This window comes from Chrysemys picta, chromosome 2 (genome assembly GCF_011386835.1).
Source record: "Chrysemys picta bellii isolate R12L10 chromosome 2, ASM1138683v2, whole genome shotgun sequence".
NCBI lineage: Eukaryota > Metazoa > Chordata > Testudines > Emydidae > Chrysemys > Chrysemys picta.
The window spans coordinates 51,423,979-51,445,090 of NC_088792.1; the positions used below are offsets into that span (position 1 = coordinate 51,423,979).

Below are 21,112 nucleotides of genomic sequence, written 5' to 3' on the forward strand. Positions count from 1 at the left end.
TGCCACACATTTTACCATGACAATAATGATCAGCAAATTGTGAGTTTTCAAATGATAAAGTGCACTCCTTTTATAAGAATCACATCCATCTCGGATTATTTGAATTTTATAAGTGGTTGATTCTTACAACCAGGGTATAGGTTAGTATAGGAATAATTTTGTCCCTGTAGTTTTGATCGGTTGATTCTTATATCAGTGATTCTTATAAATAGAGTACGCTATACATTTCATACAAAGTATGCCTTGTGAGGTATCATAGTCCTGTAAAAGAGTCTATACCCCTATGTTAACCTATCAGGGATGTATCAGACCAAGAAGCTCCACGGAAGCAGTCTGGTTAATTGCAGTGAAAGAAATGCAGAGACAATGGTAAGATCAAAATTCTAAGCTTCTTTTTGTTTTCTAAAAATTGAATAACTACTTGGGTTTGGGGTGGGGTAAGAGGGCAGCCAGTGGCCTTGCTACAAAAGCTTTTTCTATCATTTTAGGCCTTCCACATTTTGGAGGCCACAACAGTTCTTGTGGTGTCCAATTGGCAAAGGGAGATGTCATTCCAAGCTGCTGATGGGAAACCTGCAGCATATGCAACTGAAGTATTGACTGAATAGCACATCTTTAAGTGGAGTAGGCTGGTCAGCTACTGAGTTGGTTCTTGAAAATATACCCTTCCCTGAAATGTGACTGCCTCTCTGGAGTTCCTGCTTCAGGAAAAGTTTGCAGCTATCAGCACCCGGGATTGGGTCAGAATTCATGAAGGTTGATGCATTAGCGTCCACATAGCTTAGCCTTTTATGGTTGCATGCAAACACATAGAACTCCACAACCTTCCTCCTTACCCTCCTTCCCCATTTCTGGACAAAATTTCAAATCCGTCATACTTGGCACAAATGATTTTGTAATCTATGGACTGCATGGACTACCTTTAACTGAAGTGGACTAAATTTGTAAATGGAACACATTTCCACCTCCCCCACCCTCATATAGTTAACTGTTTGCAGGTAGCTTGTTAAACTGTTGAGTGGTTACAGAGTGGCACATTTACAGCCATGGCTATGTACATTATTATTTTTAAGAAACAGGAATGCCCTAGCAAAAATGTGTGCCTTTCCAGTAAAACTTCATTTCCAAGGCATTTTTACTGTTTGCATTTCCTGGTGGGGTGGCGTGGGGGAGCCAAGTCAAGAGCGGCATATAATCCACCATTAAGAACATAAGAATGGCCATACTGGTTGGACCAAAGGTTCGTCTAGTCCAGTATCCTGACTTCCAACAGTGGCCAATGCCAGGTGCTTCCGAGGGAATGAACAGAACAGGTAATCATCAAGTGATCCATCCCCTGCCTCCCATTCCCAGCTTCTGGCAAACAGAGGCTAGGGACACCATCCCTGCCCATCTTGGCTAATAGCCATTGATGGACCTACCCTCCATTAATTTATCTAGTTCTTTTTTTTTTTTGAACCCTGTTAGTCTTGGCCTTCACAACATCCTCTCGCAAAGAGTTCCACAGGTTTACTGTGCATTGTGTGAAGAAATACTTCCTTTTGTTTGTTTTAAACCTGCTGCCTGTTAATTTCAGTTGGTGATCCCAGTTCTTGTGCTATGAGAAGGAGTAAATAACACTTCCTTATTTACTTTCTCCACACCAGTCATGAACAGCAGATACACACTGCTAGCTAGCTAGGGCTTCTCATAACTTTTGCATTGGTTCATAGAGTGGAAATCCCTCCCATTACTGTATTAATAAATATTAAATTGGAGACAGAAACTTACCAGGTTCAAGGGTGGCTTCTGTCCCTTCTGTGTCTGCTGCAGGCTTTGCGGTGGGCTGCTCCTGAAGGGGCCATCAAACAGCTTCTCAGAGTACAGCCCCAGGATGTGCTGCTGATGCTCTTGCTGCAAAGCCTCCTCTGGGACCAGTTTTAGCAACAGTGTCACTCCACTGTCCTCATGTGCAGAGGTGAAAGTAAGCCGGTACGCCCTGGAACAGCATACCGGCAAGAGCCAGTACACCAGACCGGCTTCCCCAGGAGGAAATTTAAAGGGTCTGGGGCTCCCAGCAGCATCTGGAGCCCCTGGCCCTTTAAATTGCTGTCAGAGCCCCGCTGCCGGAGTCCCTGGGTAGCCGAGGTGGCCAGGACCCCGGCTCCGGCGGTGATTTAAAGGGCCTGGGGCTCCACTGCAGTAGCAGTGGCTGGGAGCTCCTGGCCCTTTAAATCACCACCGGAGTCCTGCCCTAGGGCTCCCGCAGCAATTTAAAGGGCCCAGGGCGGTAGTGGCAGCCGGAGCCCTGAGCTCCAGGGCTCCCAGCCACCTCTGTAGCTGGTAGCTCTGGCAGTGATTTACAGGGCCCGGGGCTCCCAGCTGCCACTACCACAGCCGGAGCCCAGGGCCCTTTAAATCTCGTTCTAAAGGGCCTGGTACTTTAAAGGCCCTGCTTCTTCCTGTTGAGACCACACCCTTTCCGGTTGAGGTCCTGTCCCCTGCTCAGGACTCCAGCATACTGGTAAATCCTTTAAGTTACTTTCACCCCTGCTCACGTGGCACCTGCCGCTACTTCCCATCAGTCAATTCTGAGGGCAACAGGGTCAATGGCTCTGTGCTTGGCACAGTGCCCAACAACCAGTCAAACTCATCCTAAAAGGGGCATGATGTAAGCGAGTTGCTGAAGGCACGGTTCTGGTCTCTGGTTTTCTGGTACTCGCTCTTGAGCTGCTTAATCCTCTCCCTGCACTGTTCACCAGTCCAGTAAATCTGGAAAGCTGCCAGCTTCTTTCTCATTTGCTGGTACGTGTGGTTATTCCTGGTACTCATACGAAAGTCCACAGTTGTACTGCCCTCCCACCAGACTTCACCAAAATCTGTCTGTGCCCAAACTAGCACACAAACAATTGCAATGTAGCCAGTGGTTGCATGGCTGGCAACTCGGGCTACCTGCCTGAGTATAAATCCACTCAGACCCCTGGGTACTTAGTCAGGTGGCCTGAGCCACCACCCATGCTATCCTGGCTACACTGCTATTTTTAGCTCACAAACTTGAGCAAAGTTTGTCTACTTCCACTGGGAAGCAACTTCCCAGCTGCAGTAGATGAACCCTAAATCTGCCGTGCTCACTAGAATGGAATATATAAACTAAGAGGAAAGCACCAATACAGTTCAGAAAAAGTAAATGCAATATACAATAAGATTAGCTGGTAATACGGTCCATGCATTGTCAATGTGAAATTACAGAAAGAAGCCAAGACTTCTAACTTTTGCAAAGCTTAAATCAGGATTAGTAGAGACATGGCTATTTCGCCACATGCATGAATAGTTTCTTTCAGAACCATTTTTTTTTTCTTGCTGAAATAATCCACTATGGGCTTCCTTAATTGTGTTTTGCATGAAAGATGGACAAAAAAGAACAAGAAAAGCATTTGTCAGGAAAGGAAAAAATTATCAGACCAAGATTCCAATATAATTTATATCAAATATTTTCCACATATAAAACTGTTCCTTCGTGTCTTCAACTGGACTTGTTGCCTCAGGAACAAAACTTGAATATATCCCAAATTGTACACGCAATTCTAATGGAACCTAAAAATGGTATTTCATTCTTTAGGCCACAGTTCTGCTGTAAAATGGATAACTTGCAGGTGTTAACCTCAACCCCTATATTTTGAAAGAGATGGTTGAGGATTTAACTGTACAACACTCATTGAAGATAATGGAAATTTTATGAGTAGAACAAATATATTTGCATAAATCAATTTGCTAATAATTTGTGAACAGGAAGAATGCCTACATTCCTCAAATACTTGGGCCAATGAATTCTAATTAGCTCTGGTTACAACTACTCATTATTTTGAACAATCTATCTTAAATATGTCAAAGGCCTTGGTATTCATTCAGGACCAACTCCTTGTCTAATGTTTTTTAATTCCATTTTTCAGTCCTCAGAACACAAAGCATTACATAAATACTCAACTCTTCTTAAGAGATCTTTCACATCTGAATATTTCCTAACAGCAAAACAGAAACATATCAAACAACTTCAACAATATTCAAGCACAAAATATTTCACCCTAAAAAGTAATTTTGTAGCAAGCTGCCTGAATGAATTTAGAGCCTTGTCAGTAACGCTAAGATTTACTACCCTGATGACACTGCCCTACTGTACATTATTCTCATGCTGAGCACACCACTGTCAAGAAACTCATGACATCGCAGTGATAAAACTAATCTAGCACTCTGCTAGAGCTTATCTTGCACACACTCCATATTCCACACAGACAGTCCTATATCTTACCTTATTTCCTTGAATACCTTTTGGACCTGGCTCGCCTGGAGGTCCACTGATTCCCTATACCAAAATAAATATCATAGAATTAGTTTTCTGTAAAGATACATAAGTTTCTTTTGAATGTTGTCTTGAACACAATACAGTAAAATATCTTTGGGGCTAGAGCGGTCTTTGTTATACATTTGTACAGTGGCTAGCACAACAGAGCCCTGGCCTCGAGGTGCTACCATAATACACATTAATAATAATAACCAGCTCTTGCAGAAAGAATATTTTACTTCTACATATAATTTGCATGTATTTAATTTGGAGCTTCTTGTTCCTCTTTCTCCAGCTCCGGACTCTGTGATACTTCCATACTGCCCCCTATGCCTGGAATTCCCTTCCCTGGCAAGTTCACTAAACCACCACCTTCTCTCTCTCTCTATTCAAGTCTGTAAAGAAACCACTTCTGTGAGGCCAGCTATCTACTGTTGAGTTGTGGTTTATTTTGATTTTCTGAAAAACATTGCATTCTGCAAGATACTTTTAGAACTAGTTGTTACTGTGGCCACAATTGTGTTCTCAGACACAAAGAAAACAATCCTCTGACCTCTGTGAGTGGTATGTAAGTACCCAGTCTGCAGCACTTACACAAAGGCGTGGGGTATGAGTGTGTCCATATCACAAATGGGTGGTCAGGCTGCTGGGTGCAGGTTGATGAGTTACTGTGAGAAACAGCAAAAATGTGGAACTGACTGTTCTACATCCTATTCATTTAGCCCTTAAAACTCTCCTTGACACCCAAAGTAGATCTCTATCTCCATAGTCAGCTAGTGGGAGTCCCAGGACCACTTGGCAGGTTGCCCATAATGGGGTTGTGCAGTGCACTTCATTGCAGCTCCCAGCAGCAGAGCTGATCACCAGGTCATTGTGTCTCTGTCTATAGGTATGTCTACACAACAAAGGAAAACTTGTGGCTGGCCCATGTCAGCTGATGGGCTCGTGGGGCTGTTTCATTGCTGTGTAGACTTCCGGGCTTGCCGTGTAGCCCAGACTCTAAGACCCTGTGGGGTGAGAGAGTCCCAGAACTTGGGCTCCAGCCCAAGCTTGGAAGTCTACACAGCAATGAAACAGCCCCACAGCCCAAGCCCAATGAGCCCAAGTCAGCTGGCACAGACCAGCTGCGGGTTTTTCTATGCTGTGTAGACATACCCTATGAGGCCTCATGGAGTTTTCCTGTTGGATGGGCAGAGATACTCATGAGCAATAAAGAAGTTTCAACCATGAGAACTGCTTTTTATTACAGTAGAAAGTTTGGGAAATACTAGAAAATGTTATGCTGGTAAAAAGAAAAAGAACTGGCAAGAATCTGTTTCGCTGATTTTGCACCCTCTGTGGCAGGCTTGGCAAAACTATCAATTTATTGTACCTCTCCCTTGCCTAATAAACCATACCAATTGCTCTACAAACCATGCAACAACACACCAGTATTCCTAAATAATCGCAAAATAATGTAGTTCACAAATCATTTTAAAAAAAACATCATAACCATCAACAAAACAGTTAAAATTCTAAAAGGCAAATTATCAAATCACACAACCTAGCAAAGAATCCTCCCATAGAAACAAGCGGTATAGCTAATGTTGTCTGTGTCGCCTTTCTGACTGAGGTTGAGACTAGTTGATTTGTTCAGGTAAGGCTGGTGACAGTATGTGTATTTGTATGTATGTAAATGTCTGCCTTTATTCTGTATTTCCTCGTTCTGAGTTGGTTATTATTTGCCACTAACAACCTTAACTGGTTTTTGTCAAATTGTTGTGTGTTTAAATAAAAACAAATTCTACTTTATTCTGTTAATAAATGAGGGACTTTACATAAAAAAAAAACAAAATAATTTTAAGCCTATGAGAACACAAACATTGAAAATAATTCCTAACAGAAGTTTTGGAAATCACATCACTCTTTTTGATGTATTTGTCTTGGTGAAAAATAGATTACCAAGAAGTGGGATGAAGAAATGTCTGTGCAGTAGAAAATGTGCATCAGGCAGGATGTCAGGGAATCTAATAATGTAATTTTCTGTAAATGAGATCAATCACTATCCAGTTTATTGTTTGGCATGTTCCTTTTGGTCACTGAAGGTACTGTATTCCCATTAGTTATTATTTAGTTGCCACAGTTCATAGTTACAGTAAATCGCTGAGCATATTGGATTAATCCTCGATCTGTTTTTATTTTCCAGCAATTTTTTGCATCAGAAGTCTTCCAAACAAACTGAATATACAGCATAATATACTATAATATAAATATAATATAATTCGTTAATATAATGTTCTATAATATTAACAATATCCAACATTAGTTTTGAAACAAGGGTATCACAGAACTAAAAACTACATTGACTACTGTACATTGAAAGGAAAAAAATGTTCAGTTCATTTGACTTCACCTAAAAATAATAGGGTTGTTTTCCTACTAAATTGTTCCGAAGTTATTTTTTACAAGAATTCAGAAATGGCTCAATTTGCAACAGTTAGCTGCTGGGTACTTTACAAAGGATGCATAACTGAACACACACTGCATGGAGAGTTTAGTTTCTATAGGGAAATGGTGATTATTTGATTTGTCTCATTTTATGATAGGTCTAAATCTCTCTGATTCATGATGTTTCTATCTAGAAATAGTTGGGCTGGGCGCAGAAGTGGAGTGGAAAAACTCTATGCACTTTCCAAGTACCAGCATATGGAGCCACTAGGGAGACATGCGTCTGATGAAGTGGGTATTCACCCACGAAAGCTTATGCTCCAATCAGGGCCGGCTCCGGGCACCAGCTTGTCAAGCAGGTGCTTGGGGCGGCAGCTCCGGAGAGGGGCGGCACGTCCAGGTATTTGGGGGCAATTCGGCGGACGGTCTCTCACTCCGCCTGGGAGCAAAGGACCTCCCGCTGAATTGCCGCCACAGATCGCGATCGCGGCTTTTTTTTTTTTTTTTTTTTTTTTTTTGTCTGCTTGGGGCGGCCAAAACCCTGGAGCCGGCCCTGGCTCCAATACATCTGTTAGTCTTAAAGGTGCCACAGGACTCTCTGTTGCTTTTTAGAGAGACACAAGTAACTTCCTGAGGTCTCTGCCATACTAAGCAAATATCTCCAGATCCCTGTCCTCACTCTTTCTCTGTAGAGGGACTGTGGAAGTTACTGGAACCCAAGGTTACCAGTAACCCCAAGAGAGAGAGGCAAGATATGGGCCTCCTACAACAGATAATTAAAAATAAGTGAGATTGGAACTGGGGGATTTGCAGCAATGAAGGAATTGTCCATCATCCCTTTTCAAGCAACAAGAAGCATTTTCTTCCCAATGAGATGGGACCTTACTTTGACTCATCACTCTTGCTACTGAAACTGTCATGTTAGTGTTCAGGATCTATCAAACCTGTGTGCTGCCTGCACTGCTATATGTGTCATAAACCTCTTACAGACAGAACTGGAGCAGCTAGAGACACACCATAGGCACTGTCTGTGCCAAATCCTGAACCTAAAGTGGTTTGACTTTGTGTGAAATGCCAAAATCTCACAGAGATCTAGCCTTCCTCCAGTTGCTCATTACATTCAAAGCAGCACTACATGCTCTTTGGCCATGTCACCTGGATGGACAAAAATATGCCAGCACACCACGCTCTCAGACTCTCCATCGGCGTGCAAAAGCACGCGTACCTTGACCCTACATGGCGTCGCCTGTGGGGCTGCCCCAGAGATTCATGGATTTTCAGGACTGAGCCAGATCTGGGAATTTTACTCTACAATGTCTAGTGTGATGCCATCAACTGTGGTCACTCTGGCTGATGCAATGGGTCCTCAGTAGACTATGCACATTTGATGATGATATTGACATTTGAGCTCCTCAACCAATTCCATCTCTCCAGCTATCATTCATCTGGGCAGTACTCTGCCCATCTTGCTGGCATATTGGGGAGTCTGCCATATATGGTCATTGAGGGGTGAAGCCTTTAGATTCTAGCTATGTGATTTGGCAGCTACATAGGTGTTATGTGGTCAGTCTAACAGGAGAAACTTCTCCCACAGTATGTGGAAAGCTCTACAGTTGAAGATTCCAACTGAGCCACACAGCTCTGGCTAGGCTCTGTGCCAGATACATAGCAGGGGCCAGGATTTGGTCCATAAAGAATTTTCTGAAATTCATAGAGTTGCCATGATTTACTTTATTTGTCAAAATGTGAAACTTTGCAGAGTTTAGCAATAAAATGGATTGTGTGATAAATACAGAGCAACGTTACAGAGAACAGCATAAGTAGTACTCTTTATTATTTAATAACTTTCAGCTTACTCACCTGTGGTCCCCGCGGTCCTTTTTGTCCAAGAGGGCCTTCTAAACCCTGGGGGGGGGGAAGGTAGCAATACACTTTATCAATTAACTGCATTTAGAACCACATATTGCTAAAGCACAGTATTGAAAATGTAGCCCAAATTGTTTTGTTCTTTATAATATACAAAAAGACCAGATTTGTTTATACCATGTCTCCACTTATGAATTTCCTCTGGATTTCATTCCCTGCTCCACTATGGCTATGTCTACACTTAAAATGCTACAGCAGCACAGCTGCAGCCCTGCAGCTGCGTTACTGTGGTACTTCAGTGTAGACAGTCACTTCAGCAACGTGAGAGTTTCTCCTGTCGCTGTAGTTAATCCGTCTCCCCAAGAGATGGTAAAATTCTTCCATCAACCTCGCGCTGCCTACACCGGGGATTACGTCGGTATAGCTATGTTTCCTCAGGGGTATGAATTTGTTGTTTTGTTTTTAGTAATTCTGTTTTTCCTTTGAATTGTCTCTTGATGTTTGATCAAACACCTTTATTATAAGAGATATACAAGGTGGCTTAGGGAATGTTTACATGGCAATGTAAGCCCATAGTGCAATGCAAGCCAAACTCAGGCTCAAGCCTACCCCCCCTTCCAGCTACACACAAATCACCCTAACTCAGGGTTCAGATCAACGACCCAGGATTCAAGTTCTATTGGTTTGCAGTGTAGATGCAGCTCGACTGGACAAGTGCTCTTGAAGTCTGCCAATAGTATCCCACAATCCCACAAGCTAACTTTTTGTCCTCTAGACAGTCAAGTCTTCCTACATTGCCCCATGAACAAAGGGCTAGAGTGGCAACATTTTGGGAGAGCGATAGGAAGTCTGGGATATGAGTGGTTGGACTCAGACCCACATAATGCAGTGTAGATGCTGGAGCCCCAGGGTTCAACAATTCCTAACCTGGGGTTACAAATGCATGTAGATCCTCAAGCCCTAGGTTAATGAGCCCAAGGTCTGTTAATTCAAGTTCTACTAATCCTGGGTTTATATTGCAGTGCAGATGTACCCTCAGAAATCAATCCCTATTGATAGATAAGAGTTAGTTGGTTGCTTAGCTGGTTGTCATCTGATACATGTTCTGAATCTCAATTTCTATTGATATAACTGATGGAAAATCTTTAACAAACCCAGCAATGATCATGTTATCTCTGTGATACAGGGGCTGAGTCTGATCTCACTTGAATAAGTTTTACACTGCCATAACTTCAATTGACTTTAACCTAGTTACTTCAAATTACGCATCAGAATCAGACTTATCATTTTCAAAAATCATAAAAACCTTTATCTTCAAAAGTAAACGTGCATTTATCTATTATCTTATTAGCTGACACATTTATGCTCCATAAAAAAAAATTTACTAGTTACAGCTACTGTCCAGTTCCAGTGTAGTTCATAAATCTGTCTTTCTGCTGTACTAGTTTTTCACTATTTACCAGAATGCACACTTAGGGATGGTCCACACTAACCCCCCAGTTTGAATTAAGATACGCAACTTCAGCTACGTGAATAACGTAGCTGAAGTCGAAGTATCTTAGTTCGAACTACAAGGTACTTACCGCGGGTCCACACGCGGCAGGCAGGTTCCCCCGTCGACTCTGCGTACTCCTCTCGCGGAGCAGGAGTACCGGTGTCGACGGCAAGCACTTCCGGGATCAATTGCTTACCGCCGAACCCGGAGGTAAGTATAGACATACCCTTAGTGTTTAACTCACATCTGGCTCAATTACAATTTGCTTCCCAAGTAAAAAAGAATTTTAGGCCAATCCAGATGTTCCCCTGTTTTTTTCCTCCTCATCCTCTCTTCATTTTTTTATATTTCTACATATACAGAAGTCAGTGGATCTGGCTGTCCTTTCCACAGCATGTGTCTTGTTTTGATCTTGTAATTGTCCTGATGAATAAAGCAGCTGATGGAATGGAATGCTTTAAATGTCACTATTTCCTCATCTTGAAATAGATTCAAAAGTTCAAGACATTGTATGTATCCCGGCATCTGAGGGCCTGATCCTGCAGGGATTAACTACTGAATATAGTGCTTGCTACCATGAGTAGCCACAATGATTTGATGCACATTTGCAAAATTACATGAAGATATGGCAAAGCAACCACTAGAATGAAACAAATCATGATAGTTAGTGTGTGTAGAATCAAACCTACACTGAGAATATGCATAAATGGTTAGAAGCAGTTCTGATTTCAAATCAAGACAAGTTTTCTGCATTTTGAGCCATTGTCTATATTCTAGTCTGATTTGCATTTAGGGAAACCCATCTTGCAGGCAGTGGGAAATATCAGATGCTCCGTTGAAGTCAGTGTAATTAATTAAATTAGAAGAAAGAAAAATAAACCCTCCTCCTGGACAGCCAACAATACTGCCTATTATACTGCAATGCCAACCACTGCATCTTCTAAATTTGTTTCTGAATATTGGAGTTGTGCTCTTGACACTCCTCTTATGTGTGTTCAATGTCTGATAATTTTTCCAGAGGCACAGATTTTTTTTTTTTTTAAATTCTTGAGAGGTGGTTGGCAGATTTTCAAATGTGCATTGAGCTGGTAATTCTGTGGGTGACTAATATAACTCTGGTCTGTTCAGTAACTTCTAAAAGTGCTTACTCCATTATAATTTCTTTACAGATCCTTTACAGATGTCAAATGTTTTTTTCATCACTGTCCTTAATGCAAATTAAATAACAGAGGAACACTCTGCTTAGCTTTCTGTAGTCTTGGCATATGGTTTTTATGTCCGATCTCCTGGGCTGCTTTGTCCATGTTATTTGCCAGCTTCTGAACAACTTCCTTTTATCTTAATACACATTTCACTTAACCTCCTACTACTTTGCACGTTGCCCAAACTTGTATTCTTTTTTTCATGTGAGATGTGCAACTCCTCTATTTCTTTAATGTCATTATCTCTTCTGATTCACTTGTCCTTAAAGATATTTCTGAACCCCTGCTATTTCACATGATCTGGTAGGTCTTTCTTTGTGACAAATCTTATTGCTTAAAAGTATGTCCTAGCTGCCAACGGAAATGTTTCACAAACATCTGCTTTGTTAACTTACATCAAATGACTGCTCTATAGGCACTAAGAAACTTTCCAGTTTTGCCTCTGATAAGGTGTACATATTACAGAGACTAATAGCGAAGAAAAATTGTAAATATTTTGGTAATATGATGTCATTACAAAGCTAATTGATGCCTCTTAAGAGTTACCACTATTCCTTTTATGTCAATTGATTTTAAATTGCTTATATAAAAGTCTAATCCGTTTCAATCTAATCATAATGCATGTCTATATAGAAAGGGATAGGCTATGTTATCTTTCCCATGGGCCTGATTTAAAATCAATAAAGTTAACAGGATGACTGCTATTGTCTTCAGTGGGGTTTGGCTCAGGTCCTATATGCATCTGTAATTCCCTTTACAGGATATATTCAAAAATAGGGACAGAATATATATAGTATGTGTATAATTAGGGGCTGGGCATAAATTAAGTAAAGTATGGCGGGGGTCCTTAATTTTGTATGTTTGTTTCAGTGTTACAGAGTATTACAAGGGGTAGGTGAGTCTTGAAAATCACCAAAATATGTGTTATGGAATTTATGGAGAGCGCCTTATAGATAGGGCTGGTAGCAGTTTCTATTATGGTTGCTGAACACTAGAAATTATAACTTTCAGTTCCTTATAATTTTGCCAGACTCTAACTGTTTGGGCTGAAATTTTTCATGCTGGATATCTGCCTCAAGCAGTTCAGCTCTCTCTGAGAATGAGGCTAGGGAAAAATATATTACTTAAATATATTACCATGTTAAAAAGCTTCGGTAACGTTTTCTTTGAAAAGTTCTAGCACTCCCATGTTTTGGAGAACTGGGACTTTCCAGGCAGAGAGCCTGGGCCTAGGAGCTGGAATGGGATGGACAGTGAAACTGTATAAAGGAAAGAAGGCTGGGACTGGGAACTAGTATGACTGGAGAATGTGGGTGAAGGGAAGAAAGAGAGAGAAATCAGACAGGAGTGGGGAACTGAACTGTGTGGACAAGAAGGCTGGGACTGGGATGAAACACCTGAGCAGTGGAGACTGGGAGTGAGATGAGATGAGACTGGAGGCTAGGTGAGGAGACTGGGAGTGAGATGAGGAACTGGGGTGGGGAATAGATGGGACTCTGACAGGGACAAGTTGGAGGGATAGGGTAGAAAGGGTCAAGCTTATGGGGAACAGCCAGAAGGGTCCGGCACACTCCCTCCAGAGCCTGGAATGGAACCCAAGATTCCTGAATCTCACCCAGGGCTGGCTCTGGCTTTTTTGCCGCCCCAGGCAAAAAAGCCTCCGGCCGCCCCCACCCCCCAGCGCGGCAGGGGAGGGCGGCCGGAGCGCAGGGGGAGGGCGGTGAGCCCCGGCCGGGGCTCCGCTGTCCCCGGCGGCCAGAGCGCCGGGGGGAGGGCGGCGAGCCCGCCGTGGCTCCGCTGTCCCCGGCGGCCAGAGCACCGGGTGGAAGGCGGCGAGCCCGCCGCGGCTTCACTGTCCCCGGCAGCCAGAGCGCTGGGGGGAAGGCGGCGAGCCCGCCGCGGCTCCGCTCTCCCCGGCGACCAGAGCCGGAGCACCGCACCGCCCCCCTCCAGGTGCCGCCCCAAGCACAAGCTTGGTGGGCTGGTGCCTGGAGCCGGCCCTGGTCTCACCATTCCTCTGCCAACAGCAAATATCTTCAAAACCCACCGGCAAACTGTCTCATCCCTCTCGAGTGCTGGTCCACATCGCGGATAAGTACTACCACCCTCACTTTACCATACTCCATTAGGTCAAGTGGCAGAGGTCTGTGAGGTGGATCTAAGGGTTCCAGCCCTGCTGGTGACCCATGTGGGTTCCAAAATGATGCCACATGATGGAATTTCTGGTTTTGGTGTTTGCTTTTTGAAAAACTAGGAAATTACACACAAAAATACTGTTTTAAAATAACATTATTAAGGTTTCAAAGTCAATCTGTCAAAAGTTAGGATATTCCAGATCTAAGGGTGCCCATGCAATCCCAATTCAGCCCCCCCCCCCATGTGTATATGCATAATGATGCATTCTTTAATCACATGATCCCCACCTGCGTCATTTAGTGCACAGATTGATGGTACTTATGTATGTGCTCCACAATTAACACCATGGACGACATTTTAATTAAAAAGTTGTACTTACTCTGTCCCCTTTTAACCCTGGTGTCCCACATTCTCCTCTTTCACCCTATAAAAAATTAAATTTTTTATAATTGAACAAGATTTTTTGATTAAATAAAATGCATTACATAAGTTTTGGTATTTTCTGAAGACGTGTAAGCACTGTAATTATATCAAGTTCTGCAGAAGTTCAGTTCTACTCAGCATATCTAAATTTATCTTCCTAAGACTATACATAACATAACAAGTCAAGATATACCACATCTACCACTTCCCCCCATCCATAAGTCTTGTTACCCTGTCAAAGGAAGCTAATAGGTTGGTTTGTCATGACTTTTTTCTTGACAAATCCTTGCTGGCTTGTCAACGTAAGAGACGGGTGCATCTCTGGGTTCATGGGTAAGATTTTTCCATAACAACAGATCTGCTCCCTTAAACTGACTGACTCCTTGGCCCGTAACTGCACAGGAGCAAGGACCCACTGAAACCCAGAAAGAAGATGACACAGATGCTAGAAAACAAGGGACAGATGTGATAACCTTTTACTCCTGTGGACAACAGGGGCACTCATTTTAAGACTGCCCCTAGTTGGAGTGTAAGTTCGGGCAGATCTGGACTGGCAAGAATAGGGCCCACAGGAAAAGTCCAGAAAAACTCACAATCCCCATTGAAGTAGAGGGCCAACAGACTCTGGGGTATGACCAGACATTTATCTGAGAACAAGTAGCCTAGGCGACAGAGAAACCCAAGAAGGGAAAAATCCCTATTAAATGTATCCATGGCAATGTTCTATTAGGCATCCCACTAGGACAATAAGATTTTTGATGGGCTCCAAGACCAGATGAAGGTATGTGTCTCTGCAGACCTACCTTATCCTGTAATATTAGGCTGAGACTGGTCATATTTCCCTGAGCTCTTGCAGAAGCTTCCCTTAGCCCAGGAACTCGAGGAAGATACCTCAGAAGAGGTATTAGGCATCCTGTTCCCCTTTAAGAACCCTGACCTTCTCACCTGCCAACCCAAGGAAAGAAAATCTTGGAAGGAAAAATTGGTAGTGGGGAGAGAGTGGAGGGAAGAGGCAGATGTGGTTCCTTCCATGGCTGTAACAGGGACCACAGATGCCAGAGCTGATGCCACTGACGATGATGATCCCAGAGAAGGACCATCCATGAGACCAAATATACCACCACTGCTGCAAATGGATCCAGAGAAGTTAATTGGATTCTTGGAGTTTCAAGGAACTTCTTGAGCAAAGGAACAACAAGACCTTGAGCTGAGCCTTCGAGCAGGTATCCATGGTGGACGACAAAGAGTAGACCCCATAAAGGGCCAGCAGTATCCACACTTTGCCCTCAAGGAGGACTTATTATACCATGTAGACCAAGACACGTAGACACAAGAGATACGGATGCACCTGTTAGTACCTCAGATACATCGCAGTGAGTTGCTGCACTTGGCACATGCAACCCCATGTGCAGGGCATCTTGGGAAAGGCAAAACGCAGTCTAGGATCCTGGCCCGATATTTGTGGCCAGTAGTCTTCAAGGAAGTTGAGAATTTCTGTACCTCTCATCCTGAATGTCAACTGACAGCCCCCAAGGGAATCCCGAGAGCCACACTAGTATCTCTCCGCTTGGTGGAGACCACCTTTGAAAGAGTGGGAATAGACCTTACAGGTCCCCTAGAAAAGAGCACCTCAGGGCATCAGCACATACTTGTCATCGTGGTCTATGCCACCAGGTACCCTTAGGCCATACCACTATGTTCTACACATGCTAAGACTATCACCAAGGAGCTGCTGAAGATCTTCACATGGCTCAGGTTTCCCAAAGGGGTCCTGACAGGCCAGAGGATGAATTTCACGTCCCAGATGATGAAGGAAATATGGACATTCTTAAAAGTCAAGGCCCCGTGGACATCCATGTACCACCCTCATATAGATGGCCTAACAGGTTCAACCAGACACTCAAGGGGGGCTCAAGACACCAGACAACGGCAACTACTCACAGCCTTACTTTTTACCATCAGAGAGGTGCCCCAAGCTTCCACAGAGTTTTCGCCCTGCAAACTGATAAATGGACAACAACCGAGGGGCATATAGTCAACCTGGTATGGTTGGGGGAGACAAACACTGAGAGCTGAAAATGTTAGAAAATGGACGCTATAAGGGCGTATGCTAGAAAAACCTGAAGGAAGCACAGGGACAATAACAACAGTATAACAAAGAGGCACGGATGCATGTCTTTCAACTGGGTGACTGAGTCCTGTTGCTTCTTCCAAGCTCAGAATTGAAGCAAATGGCCTAGTGGCAAGGCCCTTATGAGGTGATAAAGAAAGTGGAAACTGTGGAATACTTGATCAGACAACCAGGAAAAAAAGGGAACAACAAATCTACCACGTAAATGTACTGAAGCCCTGAAAAGGCAGGGAAAACTTTTTTATCTCACCAAACCCTGAAAACTGGAACTAGGACCCCAAGGTAAACATTGCCTAAAAGGTTCAGTGATCCTCAGGGAAAAAATTAAATAAGAAAGCAAACAGGCACTCCATCTGCTGGCCGCTTTCCCATGGGTATTCTCAGCCCCACCTGGGAAGACATTCCGAACACAACACCATATTAATACAAAACCTGGTAAGGTAATACAAGAAGGGCTCTAACTGATCCTCAACAAGTTGAGGGGGGGTCACTGAGAAAAAGATCAGGACCATGCTGGAACTCAAGAGTGATAGAAGAGTTCCTGAGTGACTGAAGCAATCCTATTGTGCTGGTGCCAAAGCCTGATGGCTCACTACATTTCTGCATAGATTTCAGGAAGGTGAACACAATTTCTAAATTTGATAGCTATCCATGTCCTGAGTGGATGCTCTTAGACCAGCTGGGAGAAGCCCAACTTATCACCCCTTTATATTTGACAAAGGGGTACTGGCAGATCCCCTTAACATCAGTGTGTCTGGAGAAGACAGCCTTTTCTACACTGTTAAGTCTATTCCATTTTAAGACCATGCCCTTCAGGTTACACAGGGCAGTGGCCACCTTTCGACATTTGATGGACCAGTTGCTCCAACAACACAGCCAATATGCAGCGGCATACTTGGATGATGTAGTTATCTACAGCAAAGGTTGGGACTCCCATTTGGACATGGTAGCCACTGTCCTCTGATCACTGAAAGAAGCCAGATTAACAGCAAACCCTACTAGATGTGCAATAGGGAAGGAAGAAGCCTGGGACATGGATTCAGTGGAGGACACGACTTGGTGGACAAGGTTCATGTCTAACAGGCATAGAAGGCCCCCATGCCAAAAAGCAAGTGCATGCCTTCCTAGGCTCAGCTGTCTACTACCACCGATTCATACTTCATTGTGCACAGGGCCGGCTCCAGGCACCAGCCGAGCAAGCTCGTGCTTGGGACAGCAGATTCCACGGGGCAGCATTCCGCCCAATCCTAGGGTAGCACGGCCGCTTTTTTGTTTTGTTTTGTTTTGTTTTGTTTTGTTCACCGATCCAGCCACCCTGTAGGGGGCGGCAGCATGGAGGAGGGGAGCGCCCTGCTGGGAGCGGGCTGCGCGTTTCATCTGCCCCAGCTGGTGCCAAGACTTCAGCAAGCCCAGCAGGGCAGCCCGCATCCTTCCCTCTCCGCCGACCGGAGCAGCGCAGAGCCCTCCCGGCAGGCGACGCAGCGGTCGGGGCCACGTGGTGAGTGCCCCGCTGAAGCCCTGGCCGCCCCCCTTCTTTCTCTCACCCCTCGCTCCCTCCCCCGCCCCCTCCCCCACGCTAGCCGGGGCATGTCTGCAACGCAGGGAATCCCCCTGCACCTTGGCTCTGGACGCACCGCAGGTTGTTTTTTTGTGTGTGTTTTTTTTCCTGCTTTGCCGCTCCAGTCGTGCCGCAGGGTTTTTTTTTGCTTTGCCGTTCTGGCCACCCTGATTTTTTTTTTTTTTTTTGCTTGGGGCGGCAAAATAGCCAGAGCCAGTGCTGATTGTGCAACAGTAGCAGCAGTGCTAACAGATTTGACTGAGGATTCTGCCCCAAGATGGGCGTTGTGGACACCCATTTGTGAAAGGGCCTTTCAAGAACTCAAGACCACACTCTGCAGACACCTAGTACTGTATAGCCAGAATTTAGAAAAAGAGATCATATTACAAACGAACGCATCAGAGGTAGGGCTAGGGTGGTCCTTTCTGAAGATGTCAATGGAGAAGAATGCCCAGTAGTATATATCAGCTGGAAACTCTTCCCCTGGGAGAAAGCATACTCAGTGATAGAAAAAGAGTGCTTGGCTGCCAAATAGGCAATAGAGGGCCTCCTAGGAAGCAGGTTCACGCTCGTTATGGACCACATGCGTCCGTGCTGCCAAAATGTGATGAAGCAGACAAACAGGATAATGAGGTTGCTACCTGTCACTACAGCCTTACACCTTTTGGATACAATACCTGACGGGAAGGTTGCACTGTAACGCTGATTTTCTATTCTGGGAAGGAGCATATTTCAGCCAAGGCAGGGCCTCGGCCTTGCAGGGGAGGATCTGTAATAGGGTTTACAAACCCCATACTGAGCAGAGGCAGAAGGGGGAGAGGAGTCTCTCCTACCTACAGGCAAGCAGCCTGACCACATCCCCACGCAGCTGTCACAACTGCCAATCATGGAGGCAGGCACCTACAGCTGAAACAAGGCCTGCTATAAAAGGAGAGAGCTCAGAGAAGTAAGGGAGGCAGAACACCAGGCTGCCTTCAGAAACACAGCCAAAAGGGACTGAAGCAGACGACTTGGCCTAATGAAAGGCCAGGAGCCAAGAACTGTCCTAACCAGGGGCTAACCAAAGAGAGCCAGTCAAAGGGCTGTAGAGACCCCCTTGAAATACCACATCAAGGACCAGTGATGCCCCAATCCTCCAAACACACACATGATTAACTTTATTGCCATGAATAGTCCTATTGATTTCAGTGGGACTGCTCATGGTAGTAACATTTATATCTGCATATGTGTTTGTAGGTTCAGGGCTTAAGACAGAACCTTCTGCTGAGTATCCCATGTGGATTTTCATCAAGTGACAATCTGGACTTAGGTTCTTCACAAAGATCTTACCTTTTCTCCCTTGTTGCCAGGATCTCCCTATTTAAAAAAAAATAAAAAAAGATTAAAAAAATAAAGTGAAGATACAGGACATACTTAAATTACTAACAGGAAAAATATAGATAATCTTATCAAGTATAATGAAGTTTAAATATAGTTATAAGAAAGTCCATTTAAGTTCTCATCTTCTGTAGGCTTCAAGAAATGGTGTTGTCCCGCTCCATACACACCCACCCCATAACAGTAGATAGACAAATATGTCCTTTACCAGAAAAAATTTCTACTGCATTCCTAGCAAATATAATCTCTACCCTAGACTGATTTTCAAATTAGATTGAACTATTGCATTACTGTCAAGTTTATTGACTGTGAATCTTCAAGAGTTCAAACTGAGGGAATACCAGATGAGGGACCTATTCGTGGCAGCTATGCAGATGAGATCTTTATTATGTGAACTTCAGTTCTCCCTTGCAGATAACTATAATGCTGGTCAATGCAATACACTGTCACTTCAAAAGTTCCTGCTATCACAAGGGCCCCATCTTAGGAAAGCACTTAAGCACATGCTTAGCTTAAACAGGTGCTTAAAGTGCTTTCCTGAATACAGATGCTTTTCTGAATCAGGAGCTAGTTCAGATACATATTATAAATGATAATATGAAACATCTGCATAAAAATTTGAAATCTAAGACTAGATTCTCAGTTAGTGTAAATCAACATAGCTCTCTTCAAGTCACTTGAGCTATGCCAGTTTATACTAGGTAATAATCTGGCCCTAGCTTTCTAAATTATGATATTCTCAAGAATAGATCTTAATAAGGAAATACTAAGTCATCTACATACCTCTTCACCTTTTTCTCCACTTTCTCCTTTTTGAGAATCACCCTGTCAGGAACAATGGAACCCAATCAAAATATGCAGCACTGTTTTACCGAACATTACCAAATTAGAACCAAGATATACTGATTGAAAATCAACACGAATTTTAACTTAAAAGGCTCCATCTTCTCTTCTACAATGAAGCATATACAGTGCAAAACTTTGACAACACAGAAAACTAAAGCACAGTTATTAGATGCCTGGGATCTTAAGCAGAGGTGAAAGTAAGCCGGTACAATCCAGTACGACGTACTGGCAAAAGCCGGTACGCCGTGCCAGACCGGACCGGCTTCCCCAGGTCAGCAATTTAAAAGGCCTGGGGCTCCAGCCGCTGCAGGGAGCCCCAGGCCCTTTAAATCGACACTGGAGCCCTGTTGTTGGAGCCCCGGCGGCGGCCCAGGGCTACGGCGGTGATACGACTACCGCAGCAGAGCCCCAGGTGCTTTAAATCGCCGGAGCCGCCCCGGGGGTTCCCAGCTGCCACCGCTACCCCAAGGCTCAGGGCTCTGGCAGAGATTTAAAGGGCCCGGGGCTCCACTGCGGTAGCGGGGGCTGGGAGTCCTTGGCCCTTTAAATCACTGCCGGAGCCTTGGGCTGCCGCCATTACCCAGGGGGCTCCAGCAGCGGGGCTCAGGCAGCTATTTAAATGGCCCAGACCTCCGCTGCGGTAGCGGCAGCTGGAGCCCTGGGGCTCCCAGACGCCTCTGCAGCTGGTAGCTCTGGGGGTGATTTAAAGGGCCTGGGGCTCCCAGACGCCACTACCTCAGCTGGAGCCCCAGGCCCTTTAAATCTTGATTTAAAGGACCCGGGGATTTAAAGGCCCCGCCTCATCCGGTTGAGGCCCCGACCCCTGCTCAGGACTCCAGAGTACCGGTAAGTCCTTTAAGTTACTTTCACCCCTGATCTTAGGCCCCAATCCTGCAAACAGTTCCTAATAAACAGAGCCTGGAGGCCGCACAGAGCCTCATTGACTTTAATACAGCTCCACAAAGGTGCAGGGGTCTGCCTGCAGAGACGAGCTTGAAGAACTGGCATCTTAATTTGTTCAGTCTGATAAGGATTTAGATTCAAATACTATCCTTGCATGCAGTTCTGATAGATTTGAACAGGATTCTTTGAGGGCAGAATTCCATGCTTGAATATTGATTTATGGCATGTTGTACTGTACCTTTTCTCTGCTTTGCTCATTTGCATAGTTTTGAATAAAACTAGAAGAAATTGGCATTAATTTTAAAGAGAAAACTCTGTCAATTTACCTTGTCTCCTTTTGGTCCTTGCTCACCTTTATCCCCTTTACTACCACGTCCTCCCTTAAACAAAACAGGAAAATATTATGAACATCCTAATGATATGTTTCTGG

The 21,112-nt window shown here is 44.3% G+C and overlaps 1 protein-coding gene across 3 annotated transcripts in view; it reads right to left on the reverse strand.

Annotated features, from left to right (window-relative positions):
• The window catches only part of COL28A1 (collagen type XXVIII alpha 1 chain), a 140,701-nt gene that overhangs the window by 111,421 nt on the left and 8,168 nt on the right, over nt 1-21,112 (reverse strand). For all 3 annotated transcript variants that reach the window (XM_024101347.3, XM_008163424.4, XM_065587012.1), the window contains exons 6-11: nt 21,009-21,062; nt 19,717-19,758; nt 18,886-18,912; nt 13,824-13,868; nt 8,606-8,650; nt 4,286-4,339 (exon numbers count right to left, since the gene is read on the reverse strand). In XM_024101347.3, the coding sequence (XP_023957115.2) occupies nt 4,286-4,339; nt 8,606-8,650; nt 13,824-13,868; nt 18,886-18,912; nt 19,717-19,758; nt 21,009-21,062 (267 nt within the window). The remainder of the gene's footprint in view (nt 1-4,285; nt 4,340-8,605; nt 8,651-13,823; nt 13,869-18,885; nt 18,913-19,716; nt 19,759-21,008; nt 21,063-21,112) is intronic.